We start from the raw sequence: 20,884 nt of genomic DNA on the forward strand, positions 1-20,884 counted from the left end.
TATGAATTTAAATTTCACCTTCAATTATCTAATTGTGCATGGATGGAAGATAATTTGAGGGGAAGGAAAGTGAATAGATGGAGAGTTAGTTTTAATCGCATTTGGCAAATAAAATCTTTTAGGATGGGAGGGAAGTTGAAGGAGAATGATTCCCCTTGTAGAAGTTGAAATTTATTACATTCCAATTTGAGGTATAAAGAGTTTCTAACTCATTAAAAAAATTTAAATATAATTAATTATTCTTTTTATCTTCTATAATTGTAATAAAAATTTAAAATTAATTAATTCCCTTTCATTTTCTATAATGAAATTTTTTATGTAACCAAATATAATAGGATAAATATTTTCTCTTCCATTCCTTTTAAAATACATTTCCTTCCCCTTTTATCTTCATGCCATGCATAATAATAATTGAATTTAAGCCATGATTTGACCAGTTGAGTGTAACTTTGCCCAAATTGAATTGCTGGTCAAAATTAAACAATGTGGATGGTAACGTAGATACAATTTAGAAAATAAAAATTTTAAATTAAGTAACGTGTACAAATAATGTAACATTATTACCTATCAATTTGGATATCTCATTTCCTAATTGGCATCTATATCATTATACATGTTGCATAATTTTGATGAATAACTCAATTAGTTCAAAATTGCACTCAATTTACTAATTTGAGGCTAAATTGATAATTTTTAAAGAATTAGTTAAAATAGTAAAATTTTGTAAAAATTTAAATTGTTTAGACTGTTAAGCCTGAAATTTATAAATTTCTTATAACTATTAATTCTGTCATTATTTTCCTATTAAAAGAATAAAAACCTATTGACTAAAGAAAAAATCTTACTCGACTGCTGATGTGGAATAACAATAAATAATTACGAATAAAAGATAAAACTATTACTCTTACTAGTTTTTTACATAACAATATTTTTACTAATAAAATAATAAATTATTTTGTTTACCAATTACATGCAATATAAATGAAAAATCAGCAATATTTAGATTTTATTGTATTGGTTATATGCTATTTTTTTACTAATAAAATAATAAATTGCTCGTTTTACCAATTACAGACAATATAAATGAAAGATTTAGCAATGTTTATATTTTATTTATTAGTTATATAAATATTTTGAAAATAATTTTATTTTTTATTAAAAATAAAAAATTTATAACACCGCTATCATATGACACTAAATAAAAATTCATAATCGATCAATTGATAAATAAAAAATAATGATAATCAAATGCTTACATGGAATGAAAATAAATGCATTGCAAATAAAAAAATCCCCAGCACTTGTTTTTCCCTTCTAGAATATAGCATGCAAGTAAGATATTCCACTTATATAGATAGATATTCCACTTATATAGATGTTTTGGTTTTATTTAGTTAATATAAGGCAAATTAAAATATTAAACTCTTAAACTTTTTAGCATTATTTTATTAAATTATTTATGATTATTTTATTTTATTAAAATATATTTTTTTTGTTTTTATTTTCATTGAAAATTACTAAACATTTAATTAAAGTAGAAATAAAAATATAAAAATTTAACAAAATAAATAAAAAAATCTTATACAATATGTATAAAAATTATTAATAAAATAAAACCTTAAAAATCTATTAGAATAAAGTTAAGAAATGATAATAAATTATTATAAATTTTGCCTTAGTATAATATTTTGGTAAGTAGAAGCATAACCTACTCATGTCATTTCTATTAATATTTTCATCATTAATTAAAAACAGCAGAATATATTTTTAAGCTCTTAAATTTTTTAATCTTATTGAATTGAAATTTTTAGTTTTGATTTTATTTCATTGAGCTTCTTTATTTTTATTTTTATTTAATTAATGATCCAATAGTTTTAGTGAGTATAAAGTAAAAATACAAAATCCAATAGAATAAACAAAAATCATATAAAATATATAAAAAATAAAATTAGAATAATTCAATAAATAATAAATATTTAAAAATTTAATAAAATAAAATTAAATATTTAAGATTTAATAATACATTTTGTTATTAAAAATTGCATATATGTACATGCGCATTTAAATGCTCAATACACATGTAGAGACTAATGTACATGAAATATCTTAATTCAAATGGTAGAATATCTTTTTCTTTTCCCTTTTTCGTACAGAGAACTGATGTTTTTTCTTTTTTTAAAGCTCGTAGAGAACTGATTGAATTGTTAAGAGCCAAACAAATGGCTACTGATAGCACTGAACTTATAAGGATTAGCCTTTATTATTGGGCCCAATATATATATACGCTTATTCACACTCGTAAATTATTATTATAATAATTATCATATAAATTATTTAATATATTAATATATAATATACTATTAAATAGTAAATAATTATACGATAAAAATATTATTATAATAATAACACATAAATTAAATTGTCAATAAAATAAAATTAAAAATATCATCTCTTTTTTCTATGATTTTTTGTCAATTATAATAATAAAAATAATATATAAATTATTTTTTGTCAAAATTTTTATTTTTATTTTTTGAAAGAAAAATAAGTATTATAGAGCTTAAGTGACGAGAATAGAAATAATACAATCAGGGGGGAGTAAATTCTCAACACTTAAGACTTGACTAAGAATTAGACACCCTAGCAAGTTTATGGGCAACCTCATTCCTAGATCTTTTAACAAAAGCAAAAGAACAATTGCTAATAGAAGAACTCAAAAGTTTACAATCCTTAATAATCAGACCTAGAGAAGATCTATCAGTCCCTTTTCGAAGTAGGGCCTCAACGATGTGCAAACAATCAAGTTCAAAGACCACATTTAAGAGTTGTCTATCTCGAGCCCAACTGAGAGCTTCCTGAATCGCCAAACCTTCTGCTATTTCCGGAATATAAGCACCTGCAAAGGAGACAGCCATAGCACAGACGAACAATCCAGCATGATCCTTCATCACACAACCTACACCCATGCTGTCAGGATTAGAAAAGATTGTCGCATCCATGTTAACCTTCATACTACCAAGGGATGGCGTGTTCCAAACCATAACGAAAAGAGCAATATTACCATTTTGAGATTGCAGGCAAAATAGTTTAGACCGAGCGACTCTCCATTGGTTCATAGAAGTAAGACTTGTCCATAAGATGCTTATCTTGAACAATTTGCTCCTCTCAATACTGCTTCATTTCGGTGAAACCAGATACTCCAGCAAATCATTGCTATATGAAAACAATCATCCTTTGAGAATTTCTCTAAGCATGCACATACCCATTCCCAAAAGGATCCCACTGCACCACTAAAATGTAGAATACTAGAGTTATACCAAACATCATGAGCAATTAGAAAATCTATAAACATATGGAGGGTAGTTTCAATTTCATTTCCATATAAAGGACGGATCTCACTTACCTCAAGTCGTCTTTTCACCATATTCGAACAGGTGGGAAGAACATCCAAGCAAGTTCCCTAGTATAGTGACAGATTCCACTTTAGGATTTTGGACATTAGGTAGCCATGGCTTTGTCCATACCGAGATCTTGTGTCCGCTTCCCACTCGCTATTGACATCTATTCCTCAATAAGTCTTGAGCAAAAAAGATGTTACGCCATATAAAACTGTACCCATATAAGCTTCAAGAAAGGAGTATCTTGAAAAATAATGGGCCTTGTATACTCTAGCCATCAAACTATCTAGAGCAGTCAGCATTCTCAACTTTGCCTACCCAACATAGAGAGATTAAACTCATGCAACCGTTTAAAGCTCAAGCCTCCATTAGATTTCTTCATGCACAACCTCTACCATTTCCTTCATATTAGTCCTCTTCGATCATTCTTTCTCGAGCCCCACCAAAAAGAGTTGAGCAAAGTTCCTTACAGAACTTAAGAGGGAGAAGGAAAACGCTCGTAGCGTATTTTGGTAGAGCTTGGCTAACTGTCTTGATTATAATTTCCTTCCTAGCTTTAGAAAGAAATTTCTGGTTATAACCTTGAATTTTCCTCCAGATTTTATCCTTTAAATAAGCAAACATAAGTCTTTTATTCTGACCAACAGTTAATGGTAATTTGAGATAAAAACTGTGTTCATTGGATTCAACTACTTCTAAGAGATTGCAAACCAAATGCCGAGATAAAGAAGTAACAATTGCTAAAAACAATCGAAGATTTAGGATAACTAATGGCTCTACCCAATACTATTTCATATCTTTTAAGGACATCTACAATGTGCCCACTATTAACTAGGTTTGCTTTAAAAAATAGGTAGCTGTCATCAGCAAAGAAAAGTTGTGACACCGAAGGAGCTCCCCTTGAGACTCTACACTCATGAATCAAACCCATACTCTTTTTTTTTTTGAAGAATTGCTGAGAAACCCTCCACGCATAGGATAAATAGGTATGGTGAGAGGGGGCATCCTTGTCTTAACCCACGTTGAGGAACAATAGGACCATGAAGTTGGTTATCACAAGTGATATAATATTTGATAGTAGTCACACACATAATCATAAGATTAACCCAAGAAACCGAGAACCTCAGCTTGAGAAGCATAGCTTTTAGAAACGGGCATTCCATACGGTCATAAGCTTTGCTTATATCAATTTTCATAGTAGCCCAACTATCTTTTCCTTGAATTTTCTATTTTAAGTAATGCATAACCTGGTATGCAACCATTATATTATCATGAATCATCCTTCCTTGAATGAAAGCACTTTGTGATTCGAGACTACCGTAGGTAGAACTTGTTTTAATCTATTAACAAGCAGCTTGGAGATCATTTTATAGAGGACATTACAAAGCGAGATTGGGCGGAGGTCAACCATCGTTTCAACACGCTTTTTCTTTGGGATTAAAACAATAGTTATGTCATTTAATCCTTTATTCTTTTTCATTACTTCCATAGTCATGCCTCGTGGCACGATATCACCCATACTATTGAAATGGTTTGTCAGTAGAGATGTTCCTATAGGTGCCCTTTCTTCCAATGGTACTATAATTCCTATTCGTATATCTTTATTCCCTCTTTTGGTCAATCATACGTGGATATGATACGAGGCTGTTACGAGAGTCTCGAGGATAAGGAGGCTAATGGGATGATGCTCTAACAATCTCTAGGGTTGGCTATATATTTCCATAGTAGGATATATATATATAATACTCAAGATTATTTCCTTTTTTTTTCGCCGTAGTCCAGTCACTCGCTCTCGTATTAGAAGATCATCTCACCTTATGATCGACATTCTGTTCCCTTTAGTCATAGGTGCTCGATCTATTTTGATTTGCATAGGCCCCGAAGTCTATATTGTCGGCCCTTCAGGTGTCTCAATTATATAAAAAAGAAAAGACGAATTTCAATCATATCCTTTATCACTTAAATCTAATCCTTACCAAATGAGGAAATTAAATCAAATAATCTACCTTCTTTTTTCCTTCCTATTGATTCCCCCCGAAAATCAAGTTGCACTTCCTTATAACAAGTGGCTGAGAGTTAGTAAGTAACCTTGGCAGAGGTTCGTTGTCCCCTTCCTTTCCGGTCTGGTCAAACCTGAACTCAAAGCTATGATCAGATCTGATTGGATCTAATCCGTTCAAATTCCACATATCCAGCCAATTTGGTTTAGTCTTATTCGACCATAGAACTTACAATGGCCGACATGTTTTGAACAGTATAACAGGAAAAGGGGAATCAGCATTAAGAAGGAAGATTCAAGCACCAACACATATCAGAAAAAGAGCATGTTTGTGTCCACGAGCTAGTACATTGGGCTGCCAGCGATAGAGTCCCAAAAAGCAAAACCGTCTTTTAATGGTTTAATTCAAATTGTTATTTGCAGGAAACGGTATGTTGATTTCCATCTCTTGATATCGCATTTCTATGATAAGACAAATTGCATGTGTATTGCATATAGATTGAATAGTAAGAAAGGAACTTCTCCTCCACCGACTCGCCATAATGGGGGCGCTTTGTCTATCACGAATAGGTATACCAACCCCATCCTTGTCCCTTTGTCTTGAATGAGCCATTCGTGTCATTGATGCATAGCATCATCCAACATTTGGCCAGCTCTTCTCTTTCAACCAAGAAGAAAGCAAGAAGTTGTCAAGGCGAAGAGAAGCTTTGCCTAAAGAGTCTCGTCATTTTTCCTTCCTTACTTTCTACCTTCCCTTTCTTAGTAAGTGGTAAGTAATTCTGTCTACTACATCTTTTCTTAGGATGAAATCACTTCACTTTCTCACCAAAACCAGTAACAAAACCCCAATAGTGATATGAGAATAGGAGTAACAATATAGCTTGGGTTCAGCTCCATAAGCCTTAGCATGTTCAACCAAGAACCAATCCTAGTGTTTTCGATCAGTGCATTGGTAGTCGAAGCATTCAACCCTATCTGTAACCCCTATGATTGATCGCCTGTATTTGAATTGTTGAGCGCTTTATCCATATATATATACACGTATAAACCACTTGTTTCGGGATAACAACCTGTTATATTCATTTGACCTATTGTGAAAGTCACTGCATCTGACCCTTCTCCAAGATGCTTAAACATGTCTTACTCACATCTCCACTAATAATGGACCAAATATTTTGGTAAAAAGCTAGGGTTCATGCCAATAATGCCCGAAGATTTATCACGATGCATATCCCATAAAGCATCTTGAACTTCATTTTCTGAAAAAAGGGCAACGAGGAATTCATTTTGCTCGGTAGTAACAACTTGATCCACACAATCAATCACACCATTAATGTCCCCTCCACCAGTTGTAAAGAGGATCCTAAAATAATCAAGCATTACTTCAGAAATACCGTTATCCATGTCTCTTTAGTTACCTCCGTTGTCATTAATCTTGGAAATGTGATTCTTTCGATGCTTGGAAAAAGCGACATTATGAAAATAATGAAAGTTCATGTCACCTTCTTGTAACCAAAAGAGCTTTGCTCTTTGCTTCCAAAATATTTCCTATTAGTGCAACGTCCTAACTTGTTGAAATAGAGGTATAAAGTCATTCTTTTCTTTGAGGCTTTCAAATTGGGCTTAAATTTTCCATTTATAGTGCGACTCCAAGATTGTAGTGCCTCACCAACCGTTTTGATATTTAATTGAGTAGGGACTAATCTTGAACTATCCCAACCACCCAAAGACAATTCTCATCCCGAAGCCAGTAATTCTCAAAATAAAAACAACAAGGCACATGGTGACAACTTAATGGATTTAGCTATAAGAATATAGGCAAATGATTGGATAAGGAAAATTTTAAATTCCAAACGACTTAATTGGAGAATAAATTGAACCAATTGGAATTGCCCAAAGCTCTGTCCAATCTCTACTCCATCCAAACATCATTACCTCTTCCACGCTCCTAGGTAAAGTTGTATCCTTTCATACTAAAATCTGAGAGACAAGAGTCTAGAACTACAGATCTTAAACCCTCCATTAGCCAATTAGGATGGGGAACTCTACCCTGTTTTTCTAAGGAGACTATTATATCGTTGAAGTCTCGATGCAAACCCAAGGGAGAGATGTGAAGAGCTAAATCATAAAGAATATTCCAAGAATCTTTCCTTCGACCGTGGTCTAGGATACCATAGAAACTCGTCAATCGAAAAGGAGGCATGTTATTAATGGTAGCAACAACATCAATGAAATTTTGAGAGAAGCCTAGTAAATTAATAAAATTCTTAACTTTTCATAGCAAGGCAAGTCCCCCACTATAACCAGTGCAATTAACAACAAACAATCCATCGTAGCCCAAGACAGTTTTTATTGCTTCTAAACGAGATCGAGTAGAAAGAATTTCACATAAGAAAATGAATAGAGGCTTTTTTAAGTGGACTAAGTTCTTTAGGGTCTGAATTGCATGCGGGTTGCCGAGCCCACGGCAATTCCATCTTAGAGTACTCATATTGCTGGACGAGCCTGTTCTCCAAAGCCCGCCTTCAATCCATTTTTTGGATTAGTTAATCCATACTGGCCCATTTCCTCCGTAGGCCTACTAAAACTTGACTCAAATTCCTTTTCTTCTTCGGTTCAACGTCTTTTTGGGTCAAGAATCACAATCCCATCCTATTGGTTATTTCCATCAAAGGAGTTACCTTCCTTGGTCAACGTCGCATTGACTTTATTTCCACCCATTAGAATCATAGGAATCCTTGGTCCCTTAGTCAACTTGTTTCTGTATAGCCATAATTGTTGGAATCTGACACCATCATCATCTCATTATTTTTTCCCTTCAAATTTGTCACCGAACTAGGAAATAAATCAGTTTCCATATCCCTCATTCCTTCGGCACCGGAAACAACCTCTTCCTTTTTCAATTGTTCATTTCGCAGCCACTTCTCACCTATACGATTCTGATAGCAATGATCTAGAGCTCTGAGATTGATGCTGTAAATCCGTTCTACTTTACAATTTGAAGCTTTAAAAAGTTTCTTACACAGGGTATCTCGATTTCCCATTCGACCACAAATAAAGCAAAATGGGGGAAGCCTCTCATATTGAAAGTAACCCAAAACCATTTCCCTCCCACCTTCTTAAGCTTCATCTTATTTATTAGAGGATTACGAACATCAAAACAGACACAAATGCGCATATAGGTTTTCCATATCCCAGTGGAATTATTAAGATCATTACTCACCTAGGAACCAATATAGTTGTCTATATGAAAGCCTACCTTTTTCGACATGAATCCAATAAGAAGGTCAGACACATGCAGCCATAAATCCACATGGAATAAAGGTACCTTGGTGTGTTGATCTTGTGGTTCCAATTGCTTATAGAGAAGCAGATGCTGCTCAAACGTCCAAAGGCCGGAATCCAAGACACATTTTAGATCAATCTCATGAAAAAACTTGAATAAGAACAGAGAAGGGCTTAGCTCCTTAATGCAAACACCTTTGACAGGGCGCTAGAGAGAAGCCAGCTGCTGTTTCATGGCGTTGAAATTGATATTCTTCTTCATAAAGAAACGTCCAACCACACTCAATTTCTATAATAGTAATTCATCAATTTCTTATAGAATTAAGAATGTACATTGAATTATTACAATATTAGGATTGAACTAGATTAATTCTATTAGAATTTTGAGATTAATTACTAATTGATTCTATAGGATTAGAATTAGGAGTTAAGTTAATTATACATAGAATTAAGATAAAATTAACAAAGATATTTTAGTCAGTTTAAAAATTTATTTAAATAAATAAATATTAAATAAATAAAATAAATAAATATTTTAATTTAATAAAAAATTATTAATTTATTAACTATGATATATATATATATATATATATATATATATATAAAAGTTATCAAAAAGCTTACGAATTGTTTAATTAATATAATTAAATTAATTCTATATTAATTTAAATTATTAATAAAAATATTATTAATATCAAGTCTAAATGTTGAATCATTAGAACTTTTAATATTGATTATAATATAGAATTTTTAATAAATAAAATATTAATATTTTAATACATAATAAGCTTTTAAAATCGATTAAAAAGAAATTGTGAAGTAGAATAGCATCGTATAGTATAAAAAATTGATTAAGGTTATATTTTTTATTAATTAAAATATGTTTTAATTAAAAGTATAATGATTATTATCATATTTTATTAAACTTTAAGAAAGAAAAAGCAACTTATCAGAAAATTAAAAAATATCCCTTCAGGGTTTAGAAATTTTATAAATATTAAACGTTTTGACTAACTTTTTGGCACTTGGACTAATAAAACAAAATTCAAAGTTGTTATAATATATTCTCAAAAATAATATATTTGAGTTTACCCCTAAATAATTCCTTTGACCACTTTCTATTAGTGAAGAAATTCTTTTATTTTTGTACTTTTGTGTGCCTATTTTAATCTTATAGAACTTTCATCATTTGAAAGAAACTATCTCTTATCAAAGTTATATATATCAAAAGCTGATTTCTAAACTTATTTTGCTAAAGTCTTGATATATAATTTATTGCAATTACATGTTATACAATTAGCTTTCATTCTTCTATAAATAAGTTTAACTTCTCATAATAAGTACCCTAAAGTTTAAAATAAAATAATTAATTTTGTCTTAGGACTGATTTTATCTTTTATATATATATATTAGACATAAGAATTTTTTCATATATGTTTCTATATTTTGACACATAAAATTTTTATTTTCACAGATCTGCTTATTTTGACATTTGGGATAAATTACATAATAATATATTAATTATTAATGTTTTAATATTATATTTACTATTAAATTAATTCTAAATTACATAATAATTTCAATTTTAGAAATAAATGAATATATTTAATATTATATTCACTAATAAATTAACTTTTTAATTGTAAAATAATTTATAATCCTAAGAAATAGTAATATCAATTAAATCTATAGCATTAATTTTTATTATTTTTAAAATATTATAAATAATTATTAAATATTAAAAACTCTATTAAACTTTTTTTATAAATTTAATTTTATAATTAAAATAATAATAATGGTCCTACAACACATATATAAAACTAATATATATTCAATTCTGAAACATATATAGCATATAAAATTTTGGAATAAAGTTCAAATAGGCCTCTAAACTTTATATACAGAGCCAATAGGCCTTTTAACATTTTTAGGTTATTTTAATTCAAAACTTGTTATTTTTGGATCAATGTGGCTCTTTTTTAGACGTGTATATGCTACAGGCTAAAGTCGTGAAATTTTTTTTCATATTCTTAGGTACTAAATAAAAGAATTCATTATTAAAAAATTTACTAACCCTCCATTCCTCTGCCATTATTAACTTTGCATCTCCAACATCACCATCGTCTCCGCCACATCACCTACTCAACACCTCATTCAAATCCATCACCGTCTACCATGCTCAACCATCATTGATCCATCATTAATGAAAAATATAAATCAACCAAACATAATACTCTTTTAGCTTTATAGTCTAAATGAAATCCATTGCAAGTTCTAAAATAAAAAACAAATCAAAATAACTTTACAGTCAAATCCCAGCTCTGCACCCACCAAATGAGCCTCTTTTGCTTCATTGGCGCACTATCATCATTAATGGCATTGCTCGATCCTTATCACTATTTACAAACTCCTCACCACCATATTTACTTACTAATTTGGCCTTCAGGAGACGATTTGTACCTTATTTCTAAAAAAATTATTTTTGCACGAATATTTATTTTTGACATATAAAATTTAAGATTATATGTAATTTTATCTATAATTTATTAATTAAGAAGTTATATTCTGAATTAAATAATAACTCTAATCCTAAATTATATTTTTAACATCATATTCTAATTACTAATTATAAAATGATATTTTAAAAATATTTTAATATTTTATTAACTACTAATTTAGTTTTCTAATTATTCAATAAATTTTAAACTTACAAATAGTAATATTAATTATATTTATAGTAATAATTTATATAATACCAAAATTAATTAATAAATATTTTTAAATAATTTTTTATATTGTTACACTAATAAAATATCTTATTGAAACCAATAAAATCTTAAAATATTAAAAAATTAAGAAACATATTTATTTTATTTTTATTTTTATATATTATAAATAATTATAAAATATTAAATATTTTATTAAATTTTATCTATAATCTCAATTTGTATTATTATTTATACTCAAGATAATTACAACAGTCTTACAACGCAAGGATAAACTATTAGGTATAATAAATATTTTTGATAATCAATCACTAATAATATTATCAATGATGATCTATTAGATAACTTAGACTCTAAAATTCTCGTAAGAGCAAAATATTAGACGGATCATCCAACCATTTACTCTGATGAATAGCATGCTTTTATTCTCATGCACATGTGTTGTCTGCACCATCAAATATATATATATATATATATATATATGGAAAAAACATGCTATTCTTAAAGAATAAAATACTATGCTAAGAAACCAAAACTGTCTTAGTCCAATAAAATGGCACAAAGACTAAAGACCCACAACTAGCCTCTCCAATCCATTGGTCACAAAGCCATTAACCAACTAGGGTCTAGGGGTGGCTATATGAAACCTATTGAATTATTGGCTGAACCAAAATCTAACCTAACATAACATGAGAAGGGGGCTAATAGAATTTCTGGATTGGTTTTAAGATTTTTAATTTTAGAAATCAAATTGAAATACTTAAATATATATGTATCTTTCATATACTTTATATATATAAAATATTATAAATAAGCTACTATTTTTATTTTTCTAGCTATATTTTATTATAGAATTTTAATTAAAGTGTTTAATATGATGTGTATTGAATATAAAAATAATAAATGATAAGTACATAAAAGTATCTTGTGGCTTCATCATTCAATAATTTTAAGTATGTGATTTTTTTTTTCAGACAAAAAGAATCATATAGTTACAAATAGTGACAAAAAAAGCTAATTTATCATTAAAAAAATCTTAATTAGTAAGTATTTAGCCAATTTAATTCCCATCAGCCATCATTATCCTATTTCTCGTATTGATAATATGAGTTTAGAACTTAACAATTCAAAACATTATTGTTTGACCGTTAAATCAATATCATCGGATTAGTAACTTTTTAAATTGCGATTTAACAGTCAAATAATGAAATTAGAAGTTATTAAGCTTCAAATTCATGTTCTCAAATATAGACAACATAATAATGATGGTCAATCGGTGTAAAGGTGGCTGGATCCGTACAAATCGAGACTTTTTACAGTAATATACTTTTTTTATCACGATTTGTAATCACACTCCTCTTCTTGTTTGAAAAGAACCACATGTTAAAAGTTGATAAATGATAAAACCACATTATACTTTTTATATACTTATGCTTATAATGCAATGATGAAAATGATAAGGCTTAATTATAAATCTTATAATTTGTACTTGTGTTTAAATCTAGCACATATATTTTATTTTTTAAACATTAATAATATAGTTTGACATGTCAATTTTAATTTATCAATTGACATCGCTAAAATATTAATGACAAAAAAAATTGATTCAATATTAAAGCCAATAACTCCCTAAACATGGTAGATAATTTTTTTGCTAATTCTGTTTAAGATTTTAGAAATTTAAAGTTTGAAAGCTTTTGACAATTACAACAAAGAACAAAAAAAGATGAATAAAAAACTATATCGTTAAATCTTGTTCGAAATCCTAATAAAGATGAGTAAAATATTGAAAAGAATATTTGTTGTTGGCTCATCTATTCATATATTTAAATAACGATATTTTTTGTTATGAAATAAGCCAACAATTTTAATGGTAATTCAGTCTTTTTATTTTTTTTATTATAAATTATAGCCAAGTGAATAATTTTAGTTAAAAATTTCTCCAATTACTAAAATTGAAATTAATATTAAAATATATTACTAAAATTTTAAAAAATTTAAAAATAACTTCAAATTATAGAATTTATTGGAAAATTAAACCAAATAATAGTATGTGTATGATAATCATAATAATAATAATAAACATCAAACAAAAATAAAATTAAAGAAATTGTATAAATAGTTTGAACTATAAAATTACTTAATGGTTGGCTGGAAGGTGGATGGAGAGAATTCAGAGTGTGGTGGCAATTTGGTAAATTTGAAGGAAAGTGCAGAAATAGAAACCTGACCTTGTCATGTGTAATTGTAATCCAGATCAGATGGACAGTAGCCAAATGCCAACTTACTCTCCACTTCTAGAGGGAGTTTTTGGGGCTGTGGGCCACCACCTTCCATGTGGCCCATCTCATCTTGTCTACCTTCTTCATTTTCTTTATTATATTATTATTCTTATAATTCTCTTATTAAATTATTGTAAATTACTATAGACCCAAAAAAAAAATAATAATAATAATAATAATAAAAAAGAACATCATGTCAATTATTTCACAGCTATAAAATTGCAAATCCAAACATAGTTTAGGGTTTCCTTTCCTTTCAAATTTTTGTGATTTCAGCTTTATCACCATCAATTATCTAATCACCCAACAAAGCTTCATTTTTTTTGTGTTGAGGGATACATATAAAAGGTATGTCCTTTACTTCTTATATTAATTAATTCTTCATTTCTGAGTCGATTTTAATTCTGTTAATTTTTAATTACCAAAAATCTCAATTTCAATTTCAATTTTACTTTGCAAACAATATAGTTGATAAAGATGTGATGATTATTGTAATCGACTTGGTTATTGGAGAAAATTGAGTTCAATTTAATGTTACAGAATGACTCAATGAAAAGGGTGTTTGATTTCTATGCTTTTGTTTCCAGATTGTGGTTGATTTGAAAATGATAGTGCTGGAATGATAGTTTGTTGTTCTTGATCTTGATCCAAAGAGACCCTTTTGTAAGACTTATGGATTTGGAAAGAGAAAGTTCTGCTCATGAATCTGTTGAAGATAATGAATTAGCCACCAATCCAGATTATGTTTCAAATCTTGATCATAATAAGGACCAGGTTAAGGTAAATGGGTCTTATTCAAAAGAGAATGATGATGCGGATACTAGCAGAATTGTTGATTCCAATACTTCTGCTAATGATGAACAAGTTAAAGAAGCTATAGGAAATGAAGTAGAGAAGGAGTCATTATCAGCTAAATCTCCTTCTGTGGGGTCACCTCCTTTAGCCAAAGGATATGGATTGAGAAAGTGGAGGCGGATTAAGAGAGACGTTGTTAAGGATGGTAGTGCGAATGCAGATAACAGTAAAGTTTTGAAGCGCGGATTGTCTAATTCTGGGAATCCAAGCAAACCAACAAATTTTGTGTCCGCTGAGATCATACAAAATAGCGAGGGCTCTGTTGGATCCACTAATGTGTTAAGAAATATGGGTGTTGTTGATGGGTTGGTGGGTCCTGGGATTAATTTGGAATCTAGATTTGCAGTTGGGTCTGCTTTTGCAGCAGGCGAAGATTCTGAGAATAGTGAAGATCGGAGTAGCAAGTCGTCAACAGCAGCCAGTGCTCCAAGATTGAGGTATGATCTTCCTACAGTGTTGGGGTATGTGAAGGAGAAGAACAGGATCAAGAATTTGAGTGGGAAGAATGCTGGGCCATCAACTCAACGAGTTCAACAAGGGAAGGCACGGGTTGAAAGCAGTAAGAAGCCTAGAGGAGAAAGGGTCAAAATTGAGAAAGAAAACTCTCATTCCAGCATAGAATCTGACTCGAGAAGCTCCAACTTTGTCTTTATGCAGGGTGCTTATTCTGTGACAAGTAACGGAAATCAAAGAGAAAGGTCAATGTATTATGATGGAGAAAACAGTGATGATGCTCATGCTGGGGGGCAACGATTTAGCGAGGACCAAGAGAATGCGGGAGAAGATGAAGATGCTTTTCAAGATGATTTAGTTGCAGATGCTTCTTGGGAGGGTAAGGAGGAGAAAAGCGAGAGCCATCACCCCTCAACAGAAAAGGATCCTTTAGTTGAGTCTATCCTTACCCTCAAATCAGTACAGGAAGCCCTCGAAAGTGGTCAGTATGCCTATATTTTTTATAAGCTTTACCTACAATGTTTCTATGTACACTGCTAAAAACGGTATCATACTATTTTGTAGCTTATTTGAATCGCAAAAAGCATTGTAACTTGCAGATGCTGTAAGTTTTTGGTGTTGATCCAATTTTATCAGTTTTTTGTTTTGGTGTCTCAGTAATATTTGTTTTAGGTGTTTGAATACTTGGTCTTATCTCCATTTACACATTTCAGGAAAAGCATAAATTTATCATCCATAAAAAGCACTATCAATTCTAACAGAAGAACTAGCAGTAGCCAGTGGAAAACATACCCATGATTAAGAGAGAGTTATTGCCTAGTTCCATAATTTGACATTTTAGTTCATTATAATGGCAGTAAAATGAAGATAGTGGGTAAGACAGCTTTAAATGAAAAAAATTGGTGGATTTGATGGTTCTAGAGGTGGTTTAGAATGATAATGTACCATTATATAATGGATATGCTCATGAATGAAAACTTGGATGAAGATCTTTGTGGGGAAGAAAGCTCTATTGAAGCATATTAAAATTTATAGTTATTGGTGCGAATGAAGATCATCCTGAGGGCTTAAGTGGAATGATAAAATAATCTGGTAGTATGCTGTTGGTTTTGATTGTGTTTCAAGGTTAGACATTTGCAGCTTTGACACTTGATGTCAATCTTTACTCAAGGCTGTTAAATTAGATGGCTAAATTGTAGTGGGTTTGATGATTCCTGCTTTTTTGGATGTCTTTAAGAGAGAGCAGAATGTGCCTATCTGTGCACTGATCAGCTGTTTAGCTTTTAGCAGAAGCTATATTGCACTAGAGTTGTGTCAGTCTTAGCTCTGGTTTAAGAAATGAAGATGCCACTGAAGGAAAATAATTGTTTTCTTGGCTTCACATCAGGTTTCTGCCTAGAGCTTTTAGATGTTACAGAAAATATAAGTTGGGGCATGTGGGGGATTGAAATAAAAGTTGAGGGAACAACCAGGCTTTCTCCATAAAATACAGGGACAATAATGTATGTACTAAGCCATCCACATTTCAGATAACTAGTAGTTCATCTCTATTATGTTACTGTCATTTTGCTGCAATTTGAACTGGCTTCTGATATTTACTCTCATATGTTTATCTCTTTAGATGTTTGTGTATTGTAAGATCTGTTGCCTGACAGTATCTGAATATTCAGTTTTTGTTATATGATGTGAGGATCTTTTCAGGATGAAAATCTTGTCTGTCTTTAGTGAAGTTATGGTTGTTGGTGCTGCAATAGTTGATGAATTGGTATTATATATTCAACTTAACAGAGTTAACGGTGCACTTGCAGAGGTTCAAAAATTGGGGGAAATTGGCAAGGTTAGCAGCATTGCAGAAAGTTCCACTTTTGCTGACCGAGGAATCCATGAATCAAGCCCATCTGAACAACTTGATTCTGAAAATATCAGACAATCAAATTCTTTGGAATCTCAAGTATTAAGCTTGACACATAATGTAAAATATTTAGAAAGTAGATTGGAGGAGGCAGAGGTTATGCTCAAGGTGAAGGAATGCAAGGTTGCAGAACTGGAAAATAGCTTGATTAGTGGCAAATCAGCAAATAACATAGAGTTGCAGCAGGAGAAATCTAGAGAGATTGAAACTGAGCTTGAAGGCATTTTTAAGCAAAAGATTGAGGCTGAAGTTGAGTATTTGACACTAACAAAGACAATACAGAAGTTGAGAGTTGCTGCAGGCGATCAAATGACTCTATTTGAACAACAAGAAAATCTGGCTGGTGAACAAGTGCAGATGCTGGACAAGATTGGGGAGGCAGAGAGGAAAGCTGCAATGCTTATGAAACAAGTGGAGGAGGTGGAAAAATACCGCGGAGATATTTTAGGGACTGAAGAGGTGTTAAGGATGCAGAGGAGAGTATGTAAGGTTACTTCATGCTTTTTCATGCAGTTGGTTTTGCTTATCTTGGTCTTTTTGTTGTTAGTGTTACACTTATCACCCCAATCTGGGGTTGTTGTACCCACCTAAATATTTTAGAATGGTAGGCCTTTTTTAATTCTTTTTTGTGTATTCACTACTTTTTCTAGTCAAAGATCTGAAGGTTAAATTTTGATGTTAGAACTTTTCTTTTTTCTTTTTTGGGTGTCACGGGGAGGTTGGAGTTGTAACCAAGTTTTCAGGTTTTGTCATGCACATTCGTAATCCATTGTTTTAATATTTCCTTTCAGCAGAGCATCTTATGATAACAAGATATGTTTATTTATTTATACATTGGAATAGTAATTAAGAAATAGAAATTGTAGTAGTTTTCCCGTTCCCGTAACCCCCCCTGCAGGACTCGAATTTGAAATCCAAAGTCTTCTACGTTTGGCCCAAACGTAATCGTATAATTTCTAGTAACCCAAACAATGCATAACTGCGGACTGCCCCAATAGGCTCATAAGCTCTCATCTTCTGGAGGGGCATTCAGATCAAGTTGAAAAATTCGCAGCATGTATCATTTTGCAGGAGTTTGCCTGAGCGTCAACAGGTGCGGTCTTCTGGTGACAGGGTCTATGGCCTGTAACTCTTAAATGCTTTAAAATCAAGTTGAAGAGCAGGATTTTGTGCAGAATATATCTCTTGGCCTGAGCTCCAACAAGGGCACAATGCTACTCGACGCATGCCTCTTTTCTTTAGCAACTGTTTCTGCTGCTGTACTTGAGCCGCATCCTCCAGCAGTATCAATTTTATTTCCAAATATTTTACGTAGAGGTTGTGCCTTTGGCAACATGGTAGCAATTGCGGCTTTCTCTGCTCTCTTCTTCCGGTTGTGTGATGCCCTATGTCTCCCAAGGCTATGGAAGTCGCAGAGTCCCTTATCGTATTCCTTGCATGGATACAAACTGCTTCTCGAAACAAGAAATTCTGACAGGTTCATGAATTTCATAGCTGTCTTCTTCTTCTGCATACTTTTTGTGATGACTCCCGTACCTATATTCCTTTTCATATTTCTAAGAGCAACAGAATCAGCCCCATCCGAGTCTGAATTCCCCAAGGTAGTGCGCATGCTGCTAGAAGACTCCTGCATCTTTTCTGTTTGGAGACTGTCCTTGCTGCTACTCTTTTCGTTAACAGCAAACTGTTGTGAAGTCCTTGATATGTTATTTCACCAACACCTTTAGATTGCTGAGCAGGAGGTGCTTGATTGTTTCAAGGATCTCCTGATCCCAATGATCCAATTATGAGCCTCATCCTTTCGCGATTTCTGGACCAACCTCCTGTGCGTTTGAGGGGCTTGAAATTGGCAGTGGAATCGAAGTGATCATGTATATGACTGTGATAAGATCCTGTTGACCTTGAAACTGACGAGCTATCACTTGTGTCATTGTTCACAGCCTTCTTGCTTGGTGCAACACTGCTATGGCCTATACTTGCCTGCATATTGAATCTGATGGAGGAAGGAATTGATAACAGCAGTACGTAGACAAGATAGAGAGAAAGACTGCACTGAGATTGTCTGTCAGCTGGACAGACAATTCTTATTCTTGGGTAGCAAGGATTTCCAAGAAGCACCAAGCATTCTTAAGTTAGGAAGAAGACCAAGAATCCACTCCCTACAAGGACTAGGAGATAAGAGGCAATCCTAGATTATTTAATGAGGATTTTGAGGGTCACTTTTTAATGCTAATGATTATATAACTTTTAATGTTCCAATTCTAATTCCAAATTGAACTCCAACCAGGTGCTTTCACGAATTCAGGTATCACATGTTACACTTCTGATATTTTCTAGCTAATCTTGTCCTTCTGTCTAAATCCTGAACTTGTTACTGATGTCTTTTTTCCATTCAGGTCCTGACAGTATTGCTAAATCTTGAGTTTATGTTGGATGGCATTAGATTTCTGTTTTCAGTATTGAAAGACGAGAGATCTGCATTCAGTGATTCGACCTCATCTACAGTTTGATTCTAAATTTAAACAGCAGACAAATCGATTTCCTTGGAATCCCAAGTATCAAGCTTGAGAGAACATAATATACTTTTAAAGCTGCCTGGATATGGGTAGGAGAGGCAGAGGCTATGCTCAAGGACAAGGGAATCTAAGCTTGCACAACTCAAGCAACAGCTTGATTGGGGGCAATTCAGCATGCTGTTCTTTATGAACAAAGCACAAGACATGTTTTATAGTTTGAAGTATTAACTAACTATCTAGTGCCTGAATTTGAAGAAGTCATCAGATGCCAATTTTTTTCTTCTCTATAAAATTCATCACATACTACACATTGGAGTATGGTAATTTGATTAATAACTAAATACATAATTGCCAAAACAAAGTTTTCTACTGAAAATTTCTATCATAATTGGACTTGGAATTGGAAAATCTATTAATCAAAGACATCGCCTATGCTACTTTCAAGTACTTGAACCAAAAGAAGAACCAATGTTTCTAATACACTAAACCAGTCCCGGTTCTGCCCCAGAAGCTCTCATTTGGAGATTCATTCAAATCAAATTCATAAACATGATTTTCTGCAGAAGATGCAACTTGGTGATCGGTGCATTCCTGAGGTGCTGCCTTCCGTTTCCGGTGAGAGGTCTTGTGACCTCCAAGTGCCTGTCCGGTGGGAAAACTCTTTGAGCAAAGCTCACAGATATAGTTATCGGTATCTCCATTGATACCTTCTGTTGTTGCTAATTTTTCTAATGCTTGAACCTTTAGTTCCGGCCCTGGCGCAGCCAATGCAGCTTCTTCTGCTCTCTTTTTTCTATTGTGTGAAGCTATATGTCCACCAAGACTGTGAAAATCACTAAAAACCTGATGGCATATCTTGCATCCATAAGAACCTGATGAACTTCCCTTGGACTTGAAAGGAGCTTTCTTTTTCATGATCTTGTTAGCGACTCCTATGTCAGTATGCTTCCCCTTATAGTTCTTGTCAGCAATAGGAAAATCCGAGTCTCCTGAGCTGCTGCGGCTGTGCATATAGCTATAACTAGCGCCGTTCCTGCTTCTTCCATTCTTTTTACTGAGCAAGATTTGTCGTAAAGTAGTAGATACGTCCGTAGTGTCATCAGGAATCTTTTGATTGGAAGAGGAAGAAGAAGAAGAAGAAGAGAAGGCTCCCTGGCGAGTTGGGCACCAATTACTTCCTGGTAAAGACTTGGAGAGATTGATGGGAACTGCGGAATCAGCAAAGTATTCAATTTTGTGATAACCATGATCATAATAAGATCCTGTAGAGACTGAAGAACTACTATGATCAGTGTCTTCGTTCATTGCAGGCTAGAGGAAAAAAAAAAAAAAGGGATCGAGATTGCAGATGAGCAGGTGAGAATGAAAGAATATTTATATATATAGAGAAAGAGAGAGGTAGAAAGTGGCTAAACTTGGGAAGCGAGGAATTGTAATCCGGGAAGGAATTTGTCTGGT

General features: G+C 32.1%; 3 protein-coding genes across 3 annotated transcripts; 1 reads left to right on the forward strand and 2 right to left on the reverse strand.

Annotated features, from left to right (window-relative positions):
• Window positions 1-2,565: 2,565 nt before the first annotated feature.
• On the reverse strand, window positions 2,566-3,953 carry LOC8267924. The gene is made up of 2 exons (XM_002531713.4): window positions 3,404-3,953; window positions 2,566-3,290 (listed from the first exon to the last, which is right to left on the reverse strand). Exon 2 carries the CDS (start codon window positions 3,114-3,116, stop codon window positions 2,625-2,627), a length of 492 nt encoding a protein of 163 aa, XP_002531759.1. The 5' UTR covers window positions 3,117-3,290; window positions 3,404-3,953; the 3' UTR covers window positions 2,566-2,624.
• A 9,924-nt stretch (window positions 3,954-13,877) lies between these two features.
• LOC8267927 (WPP domain-interacting protein 1) lies at window positions 13,878-17,700 on the forward strand. Its single transcript, XM_015726962.3, has 3 exons — window positions 13,878-14,038; window positions 14,278-15,479; window positions 16,807-17,700. The coding sequence occupies exons 2-3, from the start codon at window positions 14,363-14,365 to the stop codon at window positions 17,499-17,501; spliced, it is 1,812 nt and encodes a 603-aa protein (XP_015582448.1). The 5' UTR covers window positions 13,878-14,038; window positions 14,278-14,362; the 3' UTR covers window positions 17,502-17,700.
• A 2,011-nt stretch (window positions 17,701-19,711) lies between these two features.
• On the reverse strand, window positions 19,712-20,731 carry LOC8267930 (zinc finger protein AZF2). Its single transcript, XM_002531719.3, has one exon. It carries the CDS (start codon window positions 20,729-20,731, stop codon window positions 19,901-19,903), a length of 831 nt encoding a protein of 276 aa, XP_002531765.2. The 3' UTR covers window positions 19,712-19,900.
• Window positions 20,732-20,884: the final 153 nt, after the last annotated feature.

Source organism: Ricinus communis, chromosome 1 (genome assembly GCF_019578655.1).
Source record: "Ricinus communis isolate WT05 ecotype wild-type chromosome 1, ASM1957865v1, whole genome shotgun sequence".
Taxonomy (NCBI): domain Eukaryota; kingdom Viridiplantae; phylum Streptophyta; class Magnoliopsida; order Malpighiales; family Euphorbiaceae; genus Ricinus; species Ricinus communis.